The 25,855-nt window shown below is 41.8% G+C and overlaps 2 protein-coding genes and 1 long non-coding RNA gene across 4 annotated transcripts in view; 2 read left to right on the top strand and 1 right to left on the bottom strand.

The window, feature by feature from the left end:
• LOC133839552 (uncharacterized) overlaps nt 1–25,855 on the top strand; it is a 113,484-nt gene that overhangs the window by 7,857 nt on the left and 79,772 nt on the right. The window contains exon 2 of one of the 2 annotated variants that reach the window (XR_009894103.1): nt 12,206–12,812. The exons of the other annotated variant lie outside the window; for it this stretch is intronic. The gene's annotated coding sequence lies outside the window, so the exon portion shown is untranslated. The remainder of the gene's footprint in view (nt 1–12,205; nt 12,813–25,855) is intronic. 2 annotated transcript variants of the gene reach the window in all.
• LOC133839544 (uncharacterized) lies at nt 284–25,855 on the bottom strand. Its single transcript, XM_062271145.1, has 9 exons — nt 25,380–25,855; nt 18,713–18,766; nt 8,437–8,797; nt 7,436–7,596; nt 6,531–6,732; nt 5,731–5,982; nt 4,708–5,651; nt 4,416–4,640; nt 284–737 (listed from the first exon to the last, which is right to left on the bottom strand). Exons 3-9 carry the CDS (start codon nt 8,790–8,792, stop codon nt 466–468), a joined length of 2,412 nt encoding a protein of 803 aa, XP_062127129.1. The 5' UTR covers nt 8,793–8,797; nt 18,713–18,766; nt 25,380–25,855; the 3' UTR covers nt 284–465.
• On the top strand, nt 9,737–11,852 carry LOC133837945 (uncharacterized). Its single transcript, XR_009893889.1, has 3 exons — nt 9,737–9,963; nt 10,025–11,326; nt 11,392–11,852. It is a non-coding gene; the product is annotated as an uncharacterized LOC133837945 (long non-coding RNA).

The raw sequence follows: 25,855 nt of genomic DNA, 5'->3' as shown, positions 1-25,855 counted from the left end.
TCAGAGAGAGGAAGAAAGAAATGAACTGTTTTTGCTAGAAATTAATTTGCTAAAAAATGAATTTTTGCTGAAGAATTCTTTCAACCGTCTTTTATATTGTGTCTTGCTATAAATTTTCAGTTTGGCTTTTTGCAATGCGCAGTTTTAAAATGCTGGAAATTCGCTTCTTTCCAGTGCATTTAAAAGCGCGCATTTAAAATGGAATTGTTTCGTTTTTCTTTTCGATGTAAGAAAAATGTTGGTAATTGATTAAATTAATGCTTAAATTAGAACTTAAAGTACGTAAAATTAAACTACAATTTGCAAATGATTTTTGTTTTTTCTCATGAATCGCGCCTGATTGGCGAATATGTGCTAAGTAAATTCAAGTCTCATCGAATCTTTTGAAGCTTTCGAGGCATATTGCGTTAATTCCCAGCTAATTTGGGGAGGGGGCATTCTCAACCAAATGCTTAAAGAAAACATTTAGAACTGTTGCCCATAGCGTCCATTGATGCCGCTGTCATACAATTTGTTCAGCGTATCCTTGGCGCTGCTCAGATGCGAGGCGCCTCCAACCGAAGATGCCGACGATGGTGGCGGACCGTAGAGAATTGTGGGCGCACCGTATGTGATGGTGGGCGTGGGTTCCTGTTGGTACAGATAGCGTTCCTTGTGCGTGCGACGCTGCACCGTCTTCCAAATGCCAAAGATGCTCAGCTGGGCGAGCAGAAACAGTGAGCCGGCGAAAATGAGACCTGTTGAGTGAAAAAGATTGCAAAAAAAGAAAGATTTGGATTAATGGCATGAAAACAGGAAAATAGAGAGACGAATGTACGAGTGAAAGAGAGATAATGAGGAACAAGTTGGCGATGGTGGCAAACAAGGAAGCGACGAATCGACTTAGTTATCAAAGAAAACAAAAGTGGACGGCACTTGACCCAGTTTCTTGTGGTCAACGCTTGCGGCTATAGGGAAACGAACCCAATGACCGAACAAGAAGCGACAGCGACCAGAGACCAGAGACCATCGACCAAGTGACCAAGTTTGACAGCAACAAGTTCAAGATAAACAAAAACAATGAGAAATAAAACAGCGACAATTTAGTGCATGAGTTGCATATTTGTGGCAACAGTTGCTGTGGCCATTGCAACAGCAACAGCAACAACGGCAGCAGCAGCAACAGCAAGTATAGGCTTCACTTTTAATGCTCCTACACTTGGTTCTCAAAAGTGCAACATGCCACATAAATAAGCCGCATGTCGAGGCCGCAGCCGAAACTAAAAACCGGAGATAGCAGATCGCTGAGAGACACGAGAGACCAAGAGATAGAGAGAGAGAGAGAAGAGAAGCGCAATGGACAGAAGAGGAAATTCGAAATGCCAATGCCAATGGTAGAAATCGGGTGAAAGTGCCGCCAAAGTGCACAAAGCTGAAGCTGCCTCAGCTTCACTCGCATGCGTTGTCGTCGTCGTTGTAGTTGTCGTCGTCGTCCAGTTCACGAAATCAGAATTTAAGAGCAAACGACGTCGACGTCGACGTTACCTGATGACTATCACAGATTACAACGTACTCCATATGCATGTTGTTGCTTTTATTGTTGCTGTTGTTGTTGTCGTCGTTTTGTAGTTGTAGTTGTTGCTGTTGCTGTTGTACATCAAATGCCCATAAAAAAGTAAGCGCCGACGGCTTAAAACCAACACAAACATAACAAACAACAGCGAACAACCGAAAAACTAACCCAAGCAACAACAAGAAGAGCAACAACAACTTTGTTGTCGTGGTCGTCATCGTTGTCGTGGTCTGTTGGCAATGACTTTAACGAGTTTCAATAACAAAGCGCACGCACTTGAGCTTTTATTTATGTGCTTGCTTTGCCTTTTATCTGTTTGTCTCTCTGTCAGTCAGCAGTCTCTGTTTCGGACTCGCTGTATCTTGTGCGTAGACAACAACAACAACAACAGCAACAATGAAAACAACAAACAACGTACAAAATTATTACAATTACGAGATAAACGTTTGGGGCCGCGAGCCTGGGAGCACCCACAAAAGCAATCAAATGTTAAACAATTTGAAAATAGACTATGAAAAAAACCAAAACACATAACTAAGAACAATGAACATGCTCCTCATTCATTTGTTATTGCACGAACTACTTTTATTTCATCTGTTTTTTGGTATGTCAGATTCAACACTATGGGAATTAGTGCATGTGCATCATCAGATGAAAGTGAACCAAACCAATTGGTCATTCGAAGATGCGATGCGAAATGCTGCTTTTATGTTATTTTGGGTTTGAAAGTGAAAGAAACTAATCAGGCGTAGGGACATTAAACGAAAGTAATGAAACCCAAAAATGGGGTTTTATGTTTGTTTTAATGATACCACTCGCACTCTTCATTGTACGATATCTTCTTATTTTTTTCGACAACAATATTGTGCTGCACACGTTTGTAAAGTCGTAGAAACTTTGAAGAAAGTAAAGATCACGGACAAGAGCTAGGTATATATTGTGGGAATACAGGAAGCGGTTTAAAATGCAAAAAAAGATATATATTTATAGTTAATCAGTATAGTATTTTTTCGGTAGTTCAGTATTTTTAGTATATTAATTTAGTATATTTGTACCGCACTATTTTGCTTTTATTTTCTTTCTTGTTTTCTACCTATAAACTATATTTTTGGATTTTTTTTGGTATATTTAACCCATACCTCACTGTCTCGCTTTTACTACTTGTTTTCTACCCATCGTGTACATATCAGAATTTTTTTTTGTATATTAACTTCGTATTGTTGAGTGATAATACTGCATTCTTTTGCTTCTATCCATTGGTTATAATTCAGTATTTTTGTAGTATATTATTTTGGTATATTTTGATCATAATACTGCATTCTTTTGCTTCCCATTTTCTGACTTGCTTTCTAATCGCAACATTGCATCATTTGTTCGAGTTAAGCACAACTGTTAAAACAAATTCAGAAATTGCTCGCTAATGAAAGTACGTTGCATGCACCTTTGGGATAATAGTTAGCAATTACGATTATCCGAATCGATGCTCGAAAATTGATCAGTTTAAGCTTATGGCCTTAATAGTAATTGTGCTGTGATTATGGCCAGAGCGAAGAAGTTATGAATAATGCATAATTCGAATAAATTTGGATAAATTATGGCCACACAGTTTACGAGTTGGCCGCTAGATTGATTGCCATATGCCGCCATATGCTTGATGCTAGATGCCACATTGCCACATGCCACACGCATTAATACGAGGAATTGGCTATGGCCAGCTACGGGCGGCTCTCATGAGTCTAAACGAGAGTCGCTCCCGATCTTCAATGTGTGTGGCAAATGAGCTTAAACTGAGGAGAAAACCGTTGCTCTAATTGCGGACAATGAGCTCGACGCGCTTCGCTTTGCTCTGCTCTGCTCTGCTCTGCTGTGTGTGCAGCGCCGCGTAATTGCAACAGAAATTAATGCGGTTTGCTGCCGTTGTCTGTGTGTGTGTGTGTGTGTGTGTTTTGTGGTGTTCCAACTGGGACCAAGTGGACCTAATGCAGCTTCTACTCGAGAGGCAGCGGCAGCTGGACCTGCTGCCGTCTAACAAGCTGTAAATTTAACGCTTCAACGCTGCATTTGTTTTAATGCGCCATGGCCAACGTGCATGGCAATTGCTCTACAAAGCAATGACACATGCAACATCAGGAAGGCCACAAACCCGAGGGAGGAGAGACGTAAGAGGGGGGAGGGCAACTAACTGTGCAAACTTTTCGCGCCGCACGAAAATGAGGCGTGCAGAAATGTGCGGCAGCAACCATCATTTCAAACTCATCTCATCCTGCTGGCACACAGCTGGCACATCACATTGAACCAGTGACCTGGTCGTGAGCCGGCGTCAACATGGCGTCCACATCATAACTTGATGTTGAGAGAGGCTACAACACGTTCTGGACATGAGCCAGAGCACAGAATCCAATTTATTTCTCATGCAGTCGTCGTCGTCAGTGGCAATGATGAAAAATTGATTCATTATCAAAATTAGCGAGCAGCCAACAATAGTCAGAACAAGCCGCTGGCTCACGACGCAACTCAGTGGACACACAGCTGGGCAAACGCATTCGAATCCTCTCAGTCATAGCAATGGCAACCAACCGCCATCTGCCGACCGCCATCCGCCACCCGCTGGCTGCAGCAGCACGACGTCAACAACGTTCTCTGTCTTGTCTATGCAAATCAGCAGAGTAGCAGCAGCAGCTGGAAAGCAATGCTTCTGCTGCTGATGATGATGGAGCAGCAAGCAACAACGGAGGAAGTTGCAACGGAGGAGCAAACAGAGTAGTAGGTTTTTGGGTTTTGCTCTTTTGATTCGCTCTTGATTGGGCATTTTCACAGGAGGGAAGCTGAACTGAACTGAAGTGAAGTGAAGCGCTGAACTTACCATAGCCATTAAGACAAGTGAGCTTGTCCTGTGCAACGCCCGCGTATGCCTTCTCATGGGGCTCGTTGTTCATCGCATTCATGTTGGCCAGATCGCTGCCATCCTCGGCCTGGAAGCCAAACTTGTCTGTGATTTGTATGGACTGCACGAGCAGTATGTTATCATCGGCTGCAGTTGGGCTAACATCGCGACGCTGGCGCTGGCGTGTGCTGACCATGAACTCGGCTGTGAATTTACAAGTAGTTAGTAACGTAATGAGCCATAGACTTAGCTTAGCTCAGCCAGCACTTACCACCATCGGTGCCATTGAGCACTGAGCGCTTCCTGCGTCCGAAGGAGACCAGAGACTTTTGCTCACCGCTGGCGCCATCCTCGCTATCACAAATGACGGGCTCACAGCGTGGTATGCAGGGTGTAACCAAGGCACGGAACTGAACCACTTCGCTCGAGGGGAACTTGAAGGCATCGAATTGCGAGAGCAATACCTTGCGATTGTGCGACAACTTCTGGATGTTGCCCATGATGTATTGATCGGTGGGACAGCCATTAGCATCGATCAGCGTTATCTCAGCACTGTCTGAACCATCCATGGCAACCAGTTCGCGCACAAAGATCTCATAGGGACTGTTCTGTTCAACGATCTCGAAACGCAATGCCAACGGATCACCGACCTCGGCAATACGCTTCATATCGCTACCGTCACGTGATGTGATCTTCATAATGACATTCGGTGAGTCGATGGTAATCTCTTCGCTTAGCGATGATTCGATCTCGCCGGTGACGCCCAAATCAACATCGTTCAGCACCGTCTTGTTGGTCAAATCATATTGACAGCTGACAGCGAGACCCAGATCGGAGGAGGTGACAATCATATCGTGATGCTGGATAACAATATCGTTCATATAACGACCGTAGGCACTCTGGCGCACATTGCACTCGAGATCGTTGTAGCCCATGCGGAAGTCAAACTCGAGTGAATTGTTCACATTGACGGCACAAGACTTGGGCGCTCCCTTGGCATAGACCTTGCCGTCGAAGAGTTTGGAGGTGCGTATCTTGGTGATCATCTCACCGGAACGGCACTCAATGGATACATTGTAGCAGGCAGATAGTTCGTAGGTGGCTGCCTCGGGCACATCCAGATAGGGATCGTTCACATCCGTCAAAGTGGCGCGACTGTGATGCGACAGACGGCAGACCATGTCACCAGTGTCATTGTAGTCATACGAGTGGCATCTGTTAAGAAACGTAGAGAGAGAACTGACTGTGTGAGAATCCCACCGTTCGTTAGCTGCAAAAGCAAAGAAAAGCTCACCTGTATGGCGAGTTCAGGCAGAGATCACGGCACTCGTCAATGGTGTTAATATCCTGATAAACCGAATCGACTGTCTTCATAATTTTGCCAGATATGCGCTTGAATTCGCACAGTTTGCTTGGCTCCTCGGCACAGTTGTTCTCCAGATAATCGGCGCCTTCGTAGGCCTCAACGCTGCTGCCCGCCGAGAGGGTGATGCGATCCATGTCCGAGAGTTCACAGAGACCCGAGTGGCGATAGAAATTGGCCGAACTGCGCAAGGCGAAATTTATGAGCGGCAGAGGTGTTTTGGTATTTGATATAGCGCACAGGTGGGGAGGAAGGTTAAAAGGTGGCAGAAGCGATAAAGAAAGAAAGAACGAGAGAAACACAGTAGCATTAAGAAACGAGTAAACGAGAGACAGTGTGTGTGTAGAGAAACTACTGTACAACAAGTAGATGCTTAATTAAAACCCATAACTCTAACGCAAGCAAAACTTGTTCATGTTGCAATTATCATTGGAGTTGCAGTTGGCAGTTGCTAGTTGGCAACTAAATCTATTTGACAGCTTCTTCAGCAACAGTTTTGTTAGCAGCAAGTGTGCGGAATCAGTTCATCTGCTTTTTACTACGCGTTGATATCGATCGAACCAGTTTCAGTTAGCAGTTTTGCTATGATACTAGCTAAGCACATTCCATAACTGGATCATCAACTTAACGAGTTGACTACTTGATATTATGCAATCGCTTTACAAACTAGCTGCATCCTGACTTGACTGACGCATCTTCAGTTGGGTTTCTGTTTTGTTTTTAACACTTACCGGCACGTAAACTCCGTTTCGCCAAGGCAGAGTTCCAGGCAGTCGCGACGCGACAAGACGGTCTGACTAGATTTGACATGCTCGGGCAGGCGGTAACCTTGAACGCGATCAATGCACCAGGCCTTGGAGCAAGGACGCACGCCCAAACACGATTTCTGTGCGTAGATCGTGAAAACCGGAAACTGTGAGCGCGAAAGTGAACCTGCGAAAAATCACACACACACAAAACAAAATAAAAATAAAAAAAACAGGAACATTAAAACGGTATTCGGTGTATGTGCGTGCGTGTTGTGCGTGCGATGCGTTTTTACGCACACGCCCCTTCACTGCAAAGTAACAGGCGTTGAGAAACGCAGCAACAGGCAACAGCAACTGGCAACGACAGCAACTGGCAACAGCAGCAACAGTTGCAGTTGCAAACGACACGAGGAACGGCAACGGCAACGGCAACGACAACGACAAGGCTGGCTTGAAATTATGCGTTTGCCGCAAAACGCCAATGCCAAAAGCCAGTTTGCAGAATAGGCAAAATCTAGTTTGCCTGAGCCCAAGCCAACTTGGAGCCGTTGTCGACGTTGTCGAGGCTGTTGTCGTCGCCCCGTCGTCGTTGCTGTCGCTGCTGTCGTCGCTCTGTCTGCCTGCCTGACTGGCTGCCTGCTGTTTGCCTTGCTGCCTTGCTGCCAAATCATGCGTAAAACCAAAGGCGTGTTTCGCATTCGCCTGACACTGGTGATTTATGCGCCACGGCCACCAATGAACTAGAACTCAATAATTGAATGAATGACTTGGCCAGCAACAACAACAACAAAATTATTGAACTTTCTTTGGCACACAAAACGGCAGCAGCAACAGCAACAGCTGCAACAGTTTCATTTTATCTGAAATTCTCACACTTTCTAACTCACCTGGCAATTTATCGGCGGTCGTCTTGAATAGCACACACAAGCCGGTTTCATAGTTGACAGAACTGCAGGATTCATTGCTCTGACATGCCTCCAAACAATCCGTGAGCATCAGTGTGCCAGCAAGTGTGTCCAACAATTTTGAGGGTGCCGACAGCACATAACTGTAAAGATACGTCAAGTTGATTTGTTTATGAAATTTCGGCAATACATTTTCCACTCGATAACTATCCAACATTAGTCACTTTCAGCTAACATTTTTGAAGTGTTTCTTAGAACTTATTTGCTAAAAGATTGCTATCAGCGTGTAAAGTTTAACTTTATTTATTTCTCTATTTCTTGGCTCATTCTTCTTCCAAAGAAATAAACATTTATCAGCCATAAAATTATATATTTTTTTCCCCACCAAATCCGAACTAAATATAACCATTATAATCAATTAATTCAGTAATTCATTTTAATTCAAATTGATTGGTAAACAATGGGTGAACCGTGTCGAAGAAGAAAAATGAAAGTGAGACGAAAATATATAGCGTCATGGGGGCCCCCGCATAACCAGCTTATGAGTAAGCGGGCAAACAAAAGACTCAGGCAACGAACTTGCTGCCGCTGCCGGCTAAGAAGAAAGCTCATAAGCAGCAGCTGTCGACAGCAGGCGGCGGCGGCACTTTGTGTGTTTGTGTGTGTTGTGTCTGGCATCAAAACAAACTATACGATTAGACAAGCCTCGTTTCGCCCACCATGACACGCCCTCCACTCGATGAACCTACACACAGAGAAGCAAGATATTTGCATTTCGGTTGGCCAGTTGTTTGACTTTGCTCTACTGCACTACCGTTAGACGCTATGCAAATTGCTTAATTGGCCAAAATGCTAAGAGACTGCGACTGAATCTCATTTGAATTTATTGACTAAGCTTTTGTTTTGAAGTTTATAATGTGCGATAAAAGTGAAAATAACACTGGAGAGTTTCTCATATATTATATATTGCATTAGCTGCTTACCCGGTAATTATCTCAAATCCAATCATATCTGGATCGCATTCCTCGTCCGTATCGGGTGCCCTGTCTGTCTTTGGCTCCGGCTGTGCATCGTTTTGTGGCACCAACGGCTTGGGCAGCTCAAGGTGATTGCTGCTGCTGGTGGTCAGCGATGCCAAGTCCGCATTCTGCTCGCTGGCAGTCGATGTCGAGCTGCTGCTGCTGCTGCTACTGGCGATGGGCGCAGGCGGAGGCGTGACATTGGTGCGTGGTATTGTTTGCTTGGCCGGCTTGACAGGACGCTTTGTTTTGCGCGCCGCGTTGGCGTCACTCGCAATTAGGCAGAGTAACAGCAGAAAAGTGCAACGGCGTAGAAACATTTTGCCTGCAAGATAAAGAGAGAGAGAGAGTGGGAAAGGAATTAGAATTAGCGAAATGTTAATTAGTTTAACTAATTCCACGTTACGCGTAATTTATGTAATACCTTGTGTGCATTTTATTAGTTGCATATTAGTCGACAGCGCGCTGCATGTGGCGCGGACAAAACAACGATTGGAGAAACGGCACTTTATGTACCTTGTAGCTAGCTGCCTGCCAACAACAGCAGCAAACTGCCCCTCAAACCCAAACCCAAAGCCAAGCCGAATGTGGCAAGCTGAGTGTCTCTGTGTAATTCTCGAGATGTGTTTTCTGTGGGGAGATGTTTGTTGCACGTTGTGAGCAAGCATTAATTGCTTGGCTTGTAAGGTCTTACAGAGTTTAATTAAAGCAACAGCTGGAAAAGCAATGTTGCGCTTGTTGTACAAAACAACAAACAACAAGAACACCAACAACAACAGCAGCAACAACAATAAAATGAAAATGTTTAGGAAGCCGCCGCCGCAGTGCAGTTGAATGTGTGAAATGTGTTGACGCCTGGGAAAAGGTTATTTTACGTTTTCCTTGTTTTAATGTTTTGCAATGAGAGCAGCAAGCAAACAACTGGGAAGCAAAGCATCTCGCATAACTTTAGTGTAGGCGCTTTAAATGCCTACAAGCTATCACGCTGTGTGTGCCAAGCATTTTCACTCGTCTATCAAATCAAAGCGTACATATAAAGCCTTAAGTTATCACCCAAAATTAGAAAATAAAACAAGAAAGAAAGCTACAGTCGAGTACGGAATTATCATTTAAATTAATATACCAAACGTCTACTAAAGTATACTGAATATATGGTATATTTATATAACAAGGGTTGTCAAAATATATGTCTATCTCTTATAAAGTCGAGTGCTGTATTATCATTGAAATATGTATACTAAGTAATTATATACCGAAAAGATACTTTAATATACATATAATGCAAAAAATACTGAATACCGAAATGTATAATTGGTTTATTGATATATTAAGTGCTGTCCAAAAAAATCTTTGAGATCTACGTTTTCCTACATACAGACATGTCTGATCAAGAATATATAAAAATTATTAGTGGGAGACGCCTCTTTCTGCCTGTTACCATCATTTATGTCGACACGAAGTTATAAAATCTTTTTACCCTAAGGGTAGCGGGTATAAAAACAATTCATTCCACACTAGTTTTTATAAATAATTGCAACTATACATTTTACAGTCTTTTTTGCTCTCTCGCCATGTTGCATGATCTGTCACAATGGTGAACATATAATGCTTGGCCATCAATTCAATGCCAAAATCTCGAGTTGCGTGAAAGTGAAATGCTGATCTCGTTATCTTCCCATTTTGGCCATCAACAAAATTTAACACGTCTTCTGTAAGCATTTCATTTGAAATGTGTTTGGCGTTATGGCAACACTTATTTAACTGCCAATTGTTGTGTGTGGCGTGCGAAGAGAGTAGCAATAAAAGCAGCAGCGAAAAGAAAAAAAAAACCAACTTTGGCAGGTGTTTTCAGCGCAATCAAGGCAACTGTGTGAGATAATCTCTGCTCATTATTTGCAACCGACAACGAGAAGAAGAACAGCAACAACAGCAACAGCAGCCAGATTTGCTGTTAATAAGTGGGTGGCGTGAGAAAGAATATTGCTTGGAATTTCATGATTATGTTGGCCTGGCTTTGAGACTGAGTCGGAGTCTGAGCCTTTGCCTTTGCCTTCGCCATCGCCTGGGCTCTCTCGCTCGTTACATAATTAATTATGGGGGTGCGTTCCATGCAAAACAAGTGCACCGCCTGCCGCGCTCACACATAAATTATGAAAGCCAAACAACAGCATTGAGTACCGTTAAGTTAATAACTGCCTTTAAAAGCTGCACTGAAAACACAAAAAAAAAACCAAAAACAAAAAAACTAAAAATAAACTAGAAAGAAAAACCTTACAAAAAAAAAAAAAATAGGGAGAAAAAGTGCGGGCAGCGACGCAAGTAAACTCAGCTGGCACTTCAGCCCGGTTCATTACGGCAACGCTCACTTCCACTTGCAATTAGTTCTATGAATGAATTTATGCTAATTATAGGCTGCCAGACAAACAACAGGCAACAAACGGCGTCCCATCGACCGACACGCTTTTAATAAGCCACTGGCAACTTTGTAGTTTTTTTTATTTTACCCATATTTTTTTTTGGACAACGTAAAAGTTTTTCATTGTTGAGAGCGGCATTGGCAATGGCATCACCTGCTAACCCACAAAAATATAATGAGCCATTGACCGAACTAGAAGAATAAACGAGACGAATGAACGAAACGAACGAAGCGAAAGAACGGTACATATGCGTGTGTGTGTTGCTGTGTGTGTGGCAATGCGGTTAGAATCGAATCTTGCGGTTACGAACGCTTCAGAGCTGGAGGCCGCCTGCATTTTCCATAATTTCCATGCGAGTGAGCATATCAAAGAGACCAAAACCAAAACCAAAACGAAAAACCAAGACCAAAAAAAAAAAAAAACATTTTAATTAACATGTAAGTAATTTGGGGTTTTACGTTTTCTTTTTGTTTTACTGGTTTCCGTTGATGTTCCTCCACAGATATGTCTATCAATTTCACTAATTGAACGTTAACAAGCCAGCTCGCTCGCCTAGGGAGCCGCCAGCCTGTGAGCAACGGATTCTGATTAGAACGCATCTATCAATCATGTTAACTAATCTCTCTTCCACGCTCTCTTATGCCTGTAAGCTAACAAACATTTCTGGTTATTAGGTGAGATATTAAAGAAGTGTTCTGTGGAAATGCAAAGGCTTCAAGTGAAGGGATTAGATCTGAAGTTAGAGTGCTTCTAATATGAATACGAATCCGAATGTCTATTGGCCTCGTCAATCATTTAATTTGCATTGACTGAGCATTTGATTTAGGCCTTTGAATTGTTTTGGCTAATGGATTTGGGTGGTATGACCATTAACCCATTTGTCTGCCAATAAATGCAAATGCGCGTTTGCTAATTGGCAATGGCAACGGAAATTCAATTAGAAATCAGGTTCATTTCGTTTAGTTGCCCATAAAGATAAAACAAATGACTTAGACAACGAACTTGCTTGCTTGCTTGCTTTGAGACTAATCAAAACTTATTTTAATTACGCTGAAATCTAACTCGTAATTGTTTTTGTATGTCGACTGTCTGCAGATCAGCGTCTTATCAATCTGTTCAAACATGTTTCGAGTTCTTTAACCATATTTGCCATAGTTTTCTGCCATTGTGAATGACATTATCTATAAGCTAAACAGCGCTATTTGCATTGCTAAATGGCTTCGCATCGCTCTCGTTCTAGCTTCATCTCTCTCATTCTCCTATTCTTTTTGCACCCTCTAACCCCGCCGTCTCATTCTATGTTCGTTTTTTTGCAGTGTCCCCGCATAATCGCAGCACATAGCTTAAATTCTTTTGCATGTCAGGCGCATTTGTGTGGGGCTCCCGTTACTCTGCAGCGTTGTGTGTGTTGGCCAATCGCGCTATGTATTTATGCGGTGCATACATTGTTAGTTATGCAACAACAGCAACAACAACAGCAACAACAACAGCAACAAACAGCTAACAGCTGGAGTCCACTTATGCAGCATGACAACTGCAACATCGAAGACGACAACAACGACAACGTCGACAACAGCTACAACATCAACAGCTATAGCTATAGCTACAGCTACAGCTAAAGCAACTGCAACATGGAGGACAATCATTGGCGGGCATCAATGGCAGGCCTACATTTCAATGTCAGCCAAGTGCCCAGCGCTACCAATCAAGTTGTTAACTATGCAAAGCAATAAATTGCAACGGCCAGCAACAGCAGCGAGCAGCAAGCAGCAACAATTGTTATGAACTGAACTTTAAATAACAATCAGCCAAGTGCCGTTAAATGAATGCGACATTGTGTGCCGCGGCAGTGAAGCTCTGAAGCTCTGAAGCCACGGCAAGCCAAGCCAAGCGAAGCCAAATAAACTTAGCTCAGCCCAGCAGGTAAGTCGGCCCAGCATATTAATTTACCTAGCTGCAAAGTTAAAGCTGAAATATTTGCATAATAAACGCCAACGCCTCGACTATAGCCATGGCAATGACTCCAACTCTGACTCTAACACTGACTATGGCCATGGTCATGATCATGGCTTTGGACTGCCTTTTCTGTCTTCTGCCCTGGGTAAGGCGCATTCTCATTGCGATGGCAATAAGTTTAGCGTCAAGTGAAATGGTAACACGGCCCCAGTGAGTGCACTCGGCGCGTTTTTTTTTGCCACTGCTGGCCAAGTTTGTGCACCTCGTACATTTCCGAAAACTAATGGCCAGCCAACAGTGATAATTTATCACTGGCCAGCAGCCGGACATGAACTGTAGCTGCTGCTGTCGCTGCTGCTGCCGTGCGAAGCGGTCAAACGGTACTTGCAAACAATGCTACAGCTTCTATTGCTGTTGCTTCTATTGCTGCTGCACTCAATTTGCTGCCGGCCAGACCGCAAATCCCGCACAATCAAATTGATATTTGCTGCTATATTTAGTTTATGATAATGCCGACTTGCTGCACTCTGCACACTCTGTTAATATGCTGTTTCCTTTCCAGCAAAACACAGCCTGACCAAGCATTTTTTTTTGTTGTGCCTCTCAATTTATTATGCACTCTCTGAGCTTTTGTTAATATCTCACATTCAGAGTTCGTTTTCGGGGAGTTTATTTCTATTGTGCTTAGGCTCTATGGGAAAATGCAAAAAAATTCAATTAGCATTTGGCATTAATTTAAAGTTAGTTTGGGGAGTTAAATCCCTTGGGGCGAGGCATGCAAATCAATTGAATATGCACATCAATTTCGCTGATAACTATTTTCCCTGAGTCTCTTGATTGTTTCCATTATCTACAGTTGCCGAATTGCTTACTGTATTTCATTAGGTTTTTTTTTTTAGCAATTATAATGCAGCAAATCTTTGATTTTTTCATACGAAAATATATTAAAGATTTTAGGTTTATAGCTGCAGATATTATTTCTTTGGCTTTCTTTTACTTTTTTATATTTTTAAACCTCTTTATGCTACAAGCAAAAAGTATCAATCAGCTTTATGAGCGAAAAGGTACATTTTTTCTAACAATTGGCATTTATCTCTTCAATTTTATTATACTAAAGATATTAATTTTTATTTTTGTAAAATCAAATTTATAATTGTTTATGCTACAAGCAAAAAGTTTCTTTCAATTTTATGACTCTTTTCTTCATTCAATATTTATCCCTCTGGTTTTATTATACTATGAACAATAAATCTAGAAGTTTTTAGTAGTTGCACTTAATGGGGCAACCTTTTATTGCCAATTGACTTGGCTAATTGTGCTTGCCATTTATAATCATTTATGATCATTTGTGATCTCCTATGATCGTTTATCTTATTTATCTTATGACACAAAAATGCCAAGCAGCTGCGCATAGCTCGCTCACTCGCTTGCTGGCTTCGTATGCCCATAAACATAACACTGAAGACGCATAACACTTAGAAAACCATAAAAAGTCACCAGCTACAACTTAATCTTCATCAGCAGCCGCCACCAACGAAAGCCGCCCCAGACTGAGACAGCAAGAGACACGTCCATACAAAGGCAATTAACACTTGACATTCTTTTCACTTTTTTGTGTGGACAACGCAGAGTTGTCTGGCTGTTCTGTGATACGCTTTAGGCAGCATAAAACCCATCACTAATCGCGCCATAAAAACACATTTTATTTGAGGTACGTGACAAAGAACTTTATGACAACTGCTTTTTGTTATAAAGCGAAGGTTCTGCGATCTTCAACCTGCATTCTTCGTTTTGTGTGCCTTTACAATGTCGTGTGCCACATGCCACAACACTTTTCGCTTTCCTTTAAGCTGGCCCTCGAGGGTCGACTGGGGGTCGCTTGTAAGAAAGTTGTGCAGCCTAGTTTATTTAGCTTTAGCTTTTCTCCATTCTGAAAAATGAGTTGACACTTTCGTTGTGCTGTTGTTGTTGTCGATGGCATCAAATTCTAGTTGAGAAACGCGTTCGCTAGCGTTAATTTGAGCCAATAAAAAAACGTTTAAACATCTTTATGCGTTATTAAAAATTCTAGAAAAAGTAGCTCAGATCGAAACAAATGATCATCGTATATGCTTAGAAAGCAACAAATTAATTATATGGAAACTGTTGGCAAAATAGTATATTTTTCTATGTTTTTCTGCAGCGTTTAACTGTTTGCAATTTATAATCGTTTGTTGGCTGCCGGCTTAGCACGTGTCTTATAATTAGTTTATGCTATTCTGTGTGTTGTGTGTGTGGCTTTTAGATTCTTGTGTTTGGCCTAAAAGTAAAAATTCATAATGCTGAAAGCCAAGAGCCGAAAAGCTGACAGCACACATAAATCCAAAATACTCAAGAGGAAAAAAAAACAAAAATAGTAGTAGAAGGAAACGGCGGGCAACAAATTGAAAAGCGCACGCCAAAGCCGCATCATCATCAGCAAGAGCAACCACAACAACAAGAGAAGAAGAAGACGAAGAGGAACGGGCTCCGGTTTCTGGAAATGATGCTGTCGAAACCAGGTCGAAACCGGCAAAGTTGCAGCCATAAATGTTTTTCTTCCAACGGGCGTCGACTCCCACAGCCCAAAGATTTATGTCTAACTGTCGCAACGTGTGTAACGAAAGTGTGCGAGAGTATGTACAGGTGTGTGTGCGAGAGTGTGTGTGTGTGTGCGGGTGTGCGTTGCCAATTTACGACTCAATCAAATGCAAATGCATTTTTAAGCACATTCCTTCTGTGGGGCGGGCCACCTGCTGTTGACCCATTTCTTCATTCAGCACAACAACTAAAAAACTGTTATAAATTGCGTGAAAATGCATTACGCAAGTACAAAAGGCTGTGAATTGTGGCAGCATCAGAGGCAGCAACTCCAATGTGCAACACAACAATGCCGCCGTTGACTGGTTGCTCTACATTGTTGGCTAATTTATGCAACGTTGCAGCCGCCGCTCATGCTGCTGTTGCTGCCACTTCTGCTGCCATGTTGCAGGTGCACGTAACTGTCAACATGGCGCGCAAACTAACTGTAAACTGTTGCACTGTACCACCCACCCATCGACTGCGCAGCTAATTGCCAACGCTTGGCATTTAAGCCAATTTGAGCGCAATATTCACGGCCAACAACATCGACAACCGCCGAGCGAACTGACTAATAAATTTGTTAGCTCAACTGACGCTCGGTCTGCCTACTTTCTGTGTATTAGAATGTGCCATTAACCTATTTCGGACTGCTGCCGAAGATGCACTGCACACAGCAGGCAAAACAAACAGGCGACATAACTTTCAAATTGCCTACTCGTTTTTAATACCCGCTACCCATAGGTTAGAAGGGTATTATAACTTTGTGCCTCCAGGCTGAAGGAGGCATTTACGATCCTATAAAGTATATATACAATGATAATTATACTATCTACATAAAATGTAAAAGTTATTTAAAATTACTTCTGTTTGGCTTCTGTTTCGGGTTTTATCTGCTTTGGCTGACAATCTGGTATATTTTGACTAAAATATACTGAATATCATATTTAGTATATCGCTGAAATATACCAGAATGTACTGCTTTAACGATATACCACATATAACGTTCTGTATTGCATTTTACTGTTTTTTGTGGTATATTACTTGGTATATATTTTAAGAATAATCGTATATTACTGAACTTTTATTCAAACTGGGTACCGAACGCTTTTATTCAAACTAGTATCTCACAGTCGAGTACACTCGACTGAAGCTTTCTTACTCGTTTTTTTTTCGGCCTTAACCGCTTGACAGCCGCACAACAATTTTCTTTATACTGCCACAAATTATATTAACTATTGATTTTAGTAGCAATTAATTTTTATGCAGAAGCTGTAAACAAGTAGATTTCTCTGACATAGTCGATAATATATGTTAATGCGTTTATTACTTTGGAAAGAAGAAAAAAAAAACCTTTCAAATTTAAGCGGCAAAGTTTTGTCAACATTGTTTTTAGTGCGGCATTTGATGGGTTAAGCGGACAGTTGGCAGTCGTCAATCGGCAGCTCAAACAAGTTTGTTTGTCGTGTCCACTTTGTGCAAACAAACATTAAGATTGGCCTCTTCGAACAGGTAAAAAAAAAAACCAACTACAACGCCAACAACAAAAACTACCATCACATTGCTTTGGATTGCATTGCATTGCATTTGTTTTGTTTGCCAGAGCTGCAGAGCTGCATTGACTGATTGATAGACTGAAGTGCTGACTGGCTGCACGGTCTGTCGGTCTTTTGGTGTTTGTGGCTTGGCCTTATGATTTTGCCTTGCCGCCGCCGTTGCGCTAATTTGTTGGCATTGGCAACGGCGCAGGAAATGCAGGCGCTGTCCAGACAAAAGATGCCGACGTGGCCAAAGCTAAAGTCTTGAAGTCCCGAAGCTACGAGTTAGCAGATTCCAGATTCCAGGCAATCTCTGTTGATTTATTAGCCGTCATTACACACACTCGCTGAAATCAGAATCAATAACTCAGCAGCAGCAGCAACAGCTGCATTTCCTGTTCAGGTGTTGCATTTTGCCAAACAACGGAAGAGGGATATGTCAACAGCAACAACAAAAAATAAGTCAACAAATAACAAATATATGGCCAAAAGGCAATTGCATTTGGTCAACTGGAACACACTTGGCAAAACACTTTGTGTGAGCACTTTGTAAGAGGCCCAAAAACGGACAGCGGTAGCCCAATTGTTGCCGGATAAGTGCAACACTCATTATATAATTTGCACATAAAAAGCCATTGCCAGACGCGATCGCGAGAGCTGAGATTTATGGCCAACGGACCAACGGGCCAACAGGCAACAGGCAAACAGTTGCCCATTTGTGGGCAAGTTAAAGCCACCGTTCTCAATGCGTCGTCGCTTAAAACGCAATAAATATTAAAGTCACTGCTCTGCGTGCTGTTTATTGTGGAAACACGAGAAGAGGAACATCGAGCCGAAGGCCGATCACAAGTGGGACAGCCAACGGCTTAGCAAAAGGCGCATGCGATCTTGGCCACTTCTACACTTCTTTTTCTTCTCTTCAGCTCTGCTGATATTCATTGCACAATTACGCCTGGCCTTATATATACCAAGCTATACATATTGTTTATAAAAGCACGTTAATTTATGCAGTGCTCTTTAGTGTGCGAATTTCTATAACAAGAATTTTGCTTTAGACAGCGGCCCACGCTAAATTATTTTCTATTTAACTAAACAGTGAGCTGAGAACTGGCCGAAAAAAAAAAAAAAGCAGCTTAAAGAAGCAAAACTGGGTCGATGATATGCAATGAAGCCGGGCTGGAATGCTGCCTGCCGGTCGGTGTTGCAAGCCGGCAAACATTTCCTGTCTGGGGATAAAGCCGAAACGGATTTCACTTTGTTTTTCTTTGCATTTAATAAACATTATCGATGGCCTACAGATTGGCCAGCTGAGTGCTTGAATTACCAGCTTAACAGCGCATCAGGCAAATCAACACAGAGATCTCACTTTGAGCAGATTGTTGTTAGGCGTGTTTATGGGCAAAACATAAAAATTAAGTAAAATACAGATAAATGTTTAAAGGCCACTCATAATCAATTTGTAATACCTCGTAAAGTGTTCTCTTTACATTGAAATAACTAATTGATATTACTAATTGAATTGCGAACAATCACATAAAATCAGACGAGACTGAGAAAGTTACAAGAGTGCATCATTTTTATTGGCACTAAAAACTGTTTTATATTTATTGATATTTTGCCTTTGGCCAAACACAATTTGCCACAAAGGAAGTCTGCTTTAATCTGAATTGCATATCAATATTATATCATACTATCTCGCATTGAACTTAACCTTTAAGACGTACTACATACCTTAGCTATTGTTGTTGTTTGCCAAATAAATGTATGAGAATTCCTTTGTATGATCTGTAAGTAAACAAATGAAAATTGTATAAATATTGGCTTAAAGTCAACACACACACACACACAACGAAATGCTGAGCCAGAAACCCACTTAAGACTTTTTTCAGCTGCACGACAAACACAAAAAAGGGAGGCAAACAAAGAGTGAGAGAGAGTGAGTGAGTGAGCGACAAAGAGGGGAACACTTGGAAGTGTCTGGTGGTGTTATCAGAGTGGCCTCCGGGGGCGATAGGCATCTGTAGTTCAGCAATTGAGTTTAGTGTGACAACGTTTAACGTGAAAACGAGAACTAAATAAATAATTTTACCACTGCCAGCAACAGACAAAATCTCAGATAACATACAAACTTCGAGTCAGCTACAACTACAACTACAACTGCAACAAAGTAACAACAACAATGACTACAATGAGATGCAGCGATAATTTCATTATAAGAGAAAACTTAAGGCAATTGCAATGTTGAAAATATCCGTCATGATGTCGACGTCGACGACGAGTCGAGAGTCGAAGACGACAACGTTCTTTCTTTTGAGAGCGCTTATCTCGACTTTGAATCATCAGCAGGTGACATTGAAGTAATTTACTTGCTGCTGTTGTTGGTTGCTGTTGCTGTTGTGTATGTTGCTGGATGCTGTTGCTGTTGCAGTTGCAGCAACGTCGTCGCTACCCACACAATTTATTTGCAACTATTTAAACGAAGCAAGCCAGAGAATGAGCAGAAGAAACTCTAGTTGGCAGCGGCTTTTGCTTTGCCAGTTCGTGCTGGACAAAAAAGGCCCAGGCTTTGCTTTGAGTATTATTAGCTCCCTGTGGCAGCAGCGCAGCAGCCGCAGCAGCAACAGCCTCCTCTTCTCTCTCTCTTTGAGTCAAGTCAACCAAGTCAGACAATGTCAGTCAGTCAGAGCACTTCTTTTGCTTTATTATTGCCTGGCAATGTCGCTTCGCTTTGTGCAGTTGTTGCTTCGTTGTTGCATTTCGCATTCCATGCTAGCGAAAGTTGACCTAGTCGACGGTGTCGCTAGGCCTTGGTTGGGGCATAACTCAGCGCAGCAAATTTGCTTATAAATAACGAAATTAAATATGGCCAGCAGCGGCTGCGGCAGCCGCAGAAGCAATCGCAGTGGCAGAGTCTAAGCACTAACCACAACAACAGCAACAACAACTGCAACTTGCAACTTGCCACTTGCCAACTGCCTTAAAAAGGCTGCCAATTTTAACACATTTGCAGCTTCGCTGAGGACTCTTTTTTTTTGTTTTGGCTAGTTTCACTTGGCCAAGCCGCCAACTCTTTTAGTTTTATCGAGCCAAATAATTTAAAATGTATACAATTAAAGATGCAACGCACGCGCCGTCAGCAATTCGAGTGTCTCCCATGATTTTGGTGTTTTTTTTCAGCTTCTTCTTCTTCCAAGACATTTCTTCATTTTCAGTTTTCGGTTTCTTCTGTTGTATTTTTTGGCAACTTTCTTTTGTAATTCAAATGCAAATTGGCCATTTTGGCCAACTGTTGAGGTGTCCGGCATTCTAACGAGTTGTTTAACAGATTTGCACTTTTGCTTTTCCAAACCAGAATATACTTATTTTTGGAAACTATTCGTTTTGTTATCTACTGCGGAAACAGCAGACATTGAACTGTAACACTTTCTATTGAGGTCACAAATAACACAAATGAAAAAAAAACTAAAATAGGAATAGAAAATAGAAGAAGAATGCTTGAAAAAATGCCATTGAATGGGCGTAGAATGGGGCAAAAAGCGTAGAGAAAAACTTGTGCGTTGTCTCAAGTGCTGAGTACTGAGTACTGAATGTTTGTGGCTCAAAGCCAAAGTCATAAAAAGGCGGCCAAGTGCCAACATGCACATGGCTAGCACCACAAAGCATACCACCACACCACACCACACAATATAAAGTCAGTCTCAGGCGGCTGCGGCACGTTGTTAGTGTTGTTGCCATCTGAATTCCAAGCAGTGTTAAAGAAGAAGCTTCCAGCAAAAAAAAAAAAGAATTAGAGAAAAAAATAAAGGCTCACCTGAGCTAAAAATCGAGCTTATTAATGTGGGCAACTTGGGTCAACTGAGCGTAGCTTTAATGGAACGCGGCAATGTCAAAATGTTAACAGCGCTTAAATGCAACCAAAAACCAAGTTGTGGTAACAACTACACAAGCAAAAGGGGGAAAAGTAGCAAGTTTGACTTTGGCGCTTTCACGCGACGGCGGCGGCAGCAGCAGCATCGAATTTTTGTCACGACCCAGGCGCATTTAACGTTTATTGGATTATTGGCATTATAAAGTATTATGCTCGCAACGTGTACGACGAAGTCAAGAAGATATTTGAAAGCGAAATTTTGGCTGGGATGTCGCCAAAAGAAGAGAAACCTCTCCGGTGTTCCCCGAAGACTGTGTGAGTCACAGGTTAAGCTTTAATTGCCAGCTACCAGTATTGAAATGAATATCCATTACAATAAACATGACTAATGAATGCTGAGGTATCATTTAAAGTTTATTTCGCATTGAGTAAGATTTTCTTATCTAACTTGTGGGCTCAACTTTACTATCGATTAAATCATTGAAAATCTTGAATGCTTAAATGTGATTTGGTTGTGTGATGATGCTCTTAATTTCGCATTAAATTAGATTTTCTTATCTAACTTGTGGGTTTTACTGTGCTGAAATTAATATCCATCTCTATAAACATGACAAATGAACGCTAAGATATCAATTAAAGATGCTCTTCATTTTGCATTGAATAATATTCCTTATCTATTTCACTTTACCTTCGAGTAAATCCTTGAACATCCTAAATGTCGAAATATATTTTAGTTCTTTGAAGATGCTCTTAATTTCGCATTGAATAAGATTCTTAATAGATCGCATTTGTGTGTTAAATTTTGCTGAAATTAATATCTCATTGAATAAGTTTCCTACCATATCACACTTTAAGGTTCAACTTTGCTAAACTTTTCAATACAATAAACATGACTAATTAATGCTGAAATATCGTTTAAAGTTGTCTGAAGTTGCTCTTAATTTCGCATTGAAAAAGATTCCCAATCTATAGCACTTGTGGGTTCAACTTTACTTTCGCGTAAATCATTGAAAACTTTGTTATCTTTCATCTCAGTAACGCCACATGAGGCTTTGCCGGCTTTGTGCCTTATGGCCAATTGAGTCGCATCCTTGAGACGGGCTTTTACTTTTTGACTTTTCGGCCATGTGCACGCCAGCCAGCCAGCCAAACCGCCAGCTGGCAAATGTCAAAGTTTAAGTAAATACAAAACGATGAGAGAGTCTCATTATTACCATTATCTATGGCCATTGGCATCAGGCATTGACATTGGCATTGAGTCAGCCTGCCTCCTGATCGTGCCATTTGTGTGTTGCACCCAAAGCATTTTTATTGTTTTTGGTTTGGCAATTTTTCGCGCTTTTAATCGGCGACAATCACAAATCTTTTGAGGGGGTCTTTCTTCGTTTTTCCTTGTTTTTGTTTTTGTTTTTATTTATGGCCAAAGCCGAAGACAAGCAACAAGCGAAAGTCAAATTCTTTCGACAACGCGACGGCGATTATTTCTTTGTAATTTCTGTCGGGCTTCTGCCGAAATTGTCGTGATGAAGCCGCCGCAGTGTCATTGCAAGTCAACCAACAAAACAAAAGTTTTGTTTTTTTTGGGAGGAGGACATGGAAGGCGGAGGCGAACTCCTGCCTGGGATTGTGAGTGTGGAGAAGTTCAGCTGCAGAGTTCATTGATATTTGCGAAACAAAAAAGTGAAACTCTTTCGGGGAGGAATATGGAACCTGGATATGGAAGATGTGTTGTGTGTGTACATTTGGCCGCCAGCTGTGCATTTTGATCGGTTATAAAAAAACTTTTATTTTTCAATTAATATGCAATTAAAATACTAAGAGAGCAAAACGAAAGCCAAAGCAACAGAAAGAAAAAAATACTTTCACAGAGCTGCAAATTATTTCGGGCAGCACTTCTGGATGAATTAGACAAACTGCATGTCAAGTCGAGCAAGTGAAGCTGCAACAAACAGCAACAGCAACAACAACAGTAACAGCATCTCCAGACATTTGGCAATGAAAGCGAAGCTAACCAATCAAGTGGCAAACAAGCAGCTTCACTCTCAACCACAACACTAAATCGAAAACAAAAACAAAACTAAAGTTTCTCAGCTCGATTTCAACTCCTGGCATCGCATGGCAGCCTCCGTGTCTTGCGACTGACAGCTGAAATGTGGGTTGGTTTCTCGGCCGGACTGTTGGCCATCTGATTGCCCAAAGCAGCGGTTGCAGCGGCGGCAACGAACCCCTGTGACCCCTTCATTGAGAGTGTAGAGAGACAGAGGCGGGGCGGGGGCTGTGCATGACGTCTTATGATTTGAGATTAGAGAGCAACAAACACACACATACACACAGGACAATTCAAATTCACAACAAGTCAAACTGTAAATATTTTGATGTCTTCCCATTAACATCTCGGCTTTCTCTGCCAAACTAACTGAACTAGACTCTAATTGTCATCGCTGCCCTTCCTGTCATGAAACGAAAGTTTTTTTTTTCTCAGATTTTTTTTTTTTTTTTGCATATAAATGAACTACAATTTGGCAGCGTCGTCAGTCAGTCAATTTCCTGCCGAAATGTTTCCCGCTACTGAACTACGTTTGGGTCCATAAATTAGCCATTGGCCCCCCGCGGGCCATGGCCGAAATTAGCATTAACCCATTTGACGACATATCTAAAGATATGCCCCACCAAGGAAACAAAAACAAAAAGAATCTTGACTGTTATTGTTGACAATCTTTGCTAATTGCTGAGGCAAACAACGAACGACCGTTGTCTCAACTGACCCAAAACTTTTGCACACAAAACTATTTACATAAACGAAACGGAAATTTGGCGCACAGCAAATGAGCCAAACAGTAAAATAACGATATCAAACTAAAAAGCTAATGCGGTGAAAAGTTTTGACCTGCGGCTACGCTTGATGATGATTTCGTTGATTCTTGTCTGATTTAGACGACGTCTAACTCTCGGCCAATCAATTTTCTTTGATAAACTGAAACGGAAGCGGTTTTTGCAACATAATTTGACCAATCATGACAATTGCCGCACACCGTACGCTTCACTATTTGCGCTGCTGCTGCTGCTGACTACGAAGCAACAAGTCTGCAAAGTCTTTGCCATTTACTCAGAATCCATGCCGATTTCTTTGACGACACGACAACTTGATTAGCCCGTTTGATTGTCATCATGAGCATTATTAGCTGGCGACAGTAGCCGCAAAAGTAAATTACCAATGGCAGAATTATTATTGAAAAGCGGTTAATAATAAAAACGCAGAACAATTGAATAGCAAAGAAAAGAAATTGAGGATGAGCACCGTCGAGAGAGTCACAGAGACAGAGACTTGTGCCAAATATCAAAGCATTCAATTTCACAGCAGAACGCCCAAGAAATGCGGTGGGTCTGCGAGTGAACATTTGAAATTGTTTTGCTGACTGACAGCTGCTGCGTTAAATGCTGCCCAAGAGGCGTGGCATTTGCCCAAGCGTCGAGCGCAGCTGCAACCGCTGTAATTTCGCCAAAGGAATTGAGCATCTCTGCACGCTAATCAACGTTAACTGCAACAAACAAGCTGGACAAACAAACGCAAATTGTTTTAACTCAGCTAGAGCTCAGCTAGAACCAGAGAGTTGGGTTGAGCAAATATTAAATGCACATGACAAATTGCAAGCCAGGGCCAGCAAAAAAGAAGAAAACTGAGCGTGTTGCAGATTTGCCCATTTGGCGGCAATTAAAGCGCACGCTTCGTCTAATCAACAGCGACTGGCAGGTTGCGTAAATTAATAGCTGCCAGGCAGGCAACAACTGAACAACCGAACAGCCGAACAACCGCACTCAAGGAACCACTGTGAAACTGTGGAAGTGCAGAGCCAAAGCCAACGCCAAGGAAGAGCAGCCAAACATACCAAGGCAAGGCAGATAAGATTACCCATCGGTTTGTGTTGTAACTGTCATGTCATCATGACGATGATGCGGCTGCAGCTCAGCCCAGTCATGGCCAGTGCAATTATGTGAGCAAATTTAAATACCAACTTGTAGTAGTTGTTGCTGCTCTTGCTGCTGCTGTTGCAGTGGCAGGTAATGGAACCCTAGCGAAAAGACAGTAGCTGCCTGCAACTGACAGTCAATGCATCATTTCGGCTGGTGGTCTCACTTGTCTTAGTCTCAGTCTCATCTTCTCCACTCAGATGCATTCTGTGCTCACATTTTGACACGTTTCGTTGCAGATTTCACACTACATCAAAAGGTCTGCCAGGTCTTGATTATTTTAATTGCCCTTCTACTTGTTGTTTTAATTACGGCCCTCTGCGCAAAAGAATCTAGCTAATCTTGATAAATGTACATATATAATAGTTGGAATAAGAGGGTGCCATAAGCTTGGATAATTGGCGAGATGTCTCTGCTCTTCAGCTTTTAAATGCTGAGCAATTATCAAGAAAAGGATCTTTAACTAAAGCTATCACAGCAAAATGCAAAAAAATAGTTGATATCCTTTTTTTTTTTTTAGAGTATTAATTTGTTTAAATTATAAATTTGTTGAGCACTCACTTGATTTATATTGCAAGCTGACTTGCAAATGTTGTCAAAGTCACCGAATGCCAAAATATCCTTGAGATATTTGTTGAATTAATAAATTTGAAGAAATTTTTCAGCTTCACTTGGCATTTGCTTTGATAAACTTGACACTGTTTATTAAGTTGCTTTGTCACTGCACGCGTTTTTTTTTGTGTTAGGATTTCTGTTGCACTTGAATGTTATGACGCACTTCCTGTCAATAAATACGTTTGTTTTTTTGCGCGTATATTTTTTTTGTTTGTTTGTTTTACGAGTCGAGTCGCGCAGCGAACTTGACCGTCGAGAGTTGACCGAATAACTAAAGTAAACGTTGGTCTAATCGTTCGTTATATAAGTTTGAAGACTTTGATGCAGTGGCTGCTGCTGCTTCTGTTGCTATTGCTGCTGCTGCTGTTGCTGCTGTTGTTGTCGAGAGAGTTGCTCCGGCTGGCCGTGCGTTCGCCTTGACA

Source organism: Drosophila sulfurigaster, chromosome 2R (assembly GCF_023558435.1).
Source record: "Drosophila sulfurigaster albostrigata strain 15112-1811.04 chromosome 2R, ASM2355843v2, whole genome shotgun sequence".
Classification (NCBI taxonomy): domain Eukaryota; kingdom Metazoa; phylum Arthropoda; class Insecta; order Diptera; family Drosophilidae; genus Drosophila; species Drosophila sulfurigaster.
Note: the sequence above shows the minus strand (reverse complement) of the source record. Positions and strands in the feature narration are given on the sequence as shown.

Bases quoted from the DNA above. Each gene is read 5' to 3' on its own strand.
- LOC133839544 (XM_062271145.1), bottom strand. From the start codon at position 8,792: ATGTTTCTACGCCGTTGCACTTTTCTGCTGTTACTCTGCCTAATTGCG. The intron at 7,597-8,436 runs GTAAGCAGCTAA...GTATCTTTACAG, and splicing joins GGATTTGAGATAATTACCGG to TTATGTGCTGTCGGCACCCT. The intron at 738-4,415 runs GTAAGTTCAGCG...TTCACTCAACAG, and splicing joins CACTTGTCTTAATGGCTATG to GTCTCATTTTCGCCGGCTCA.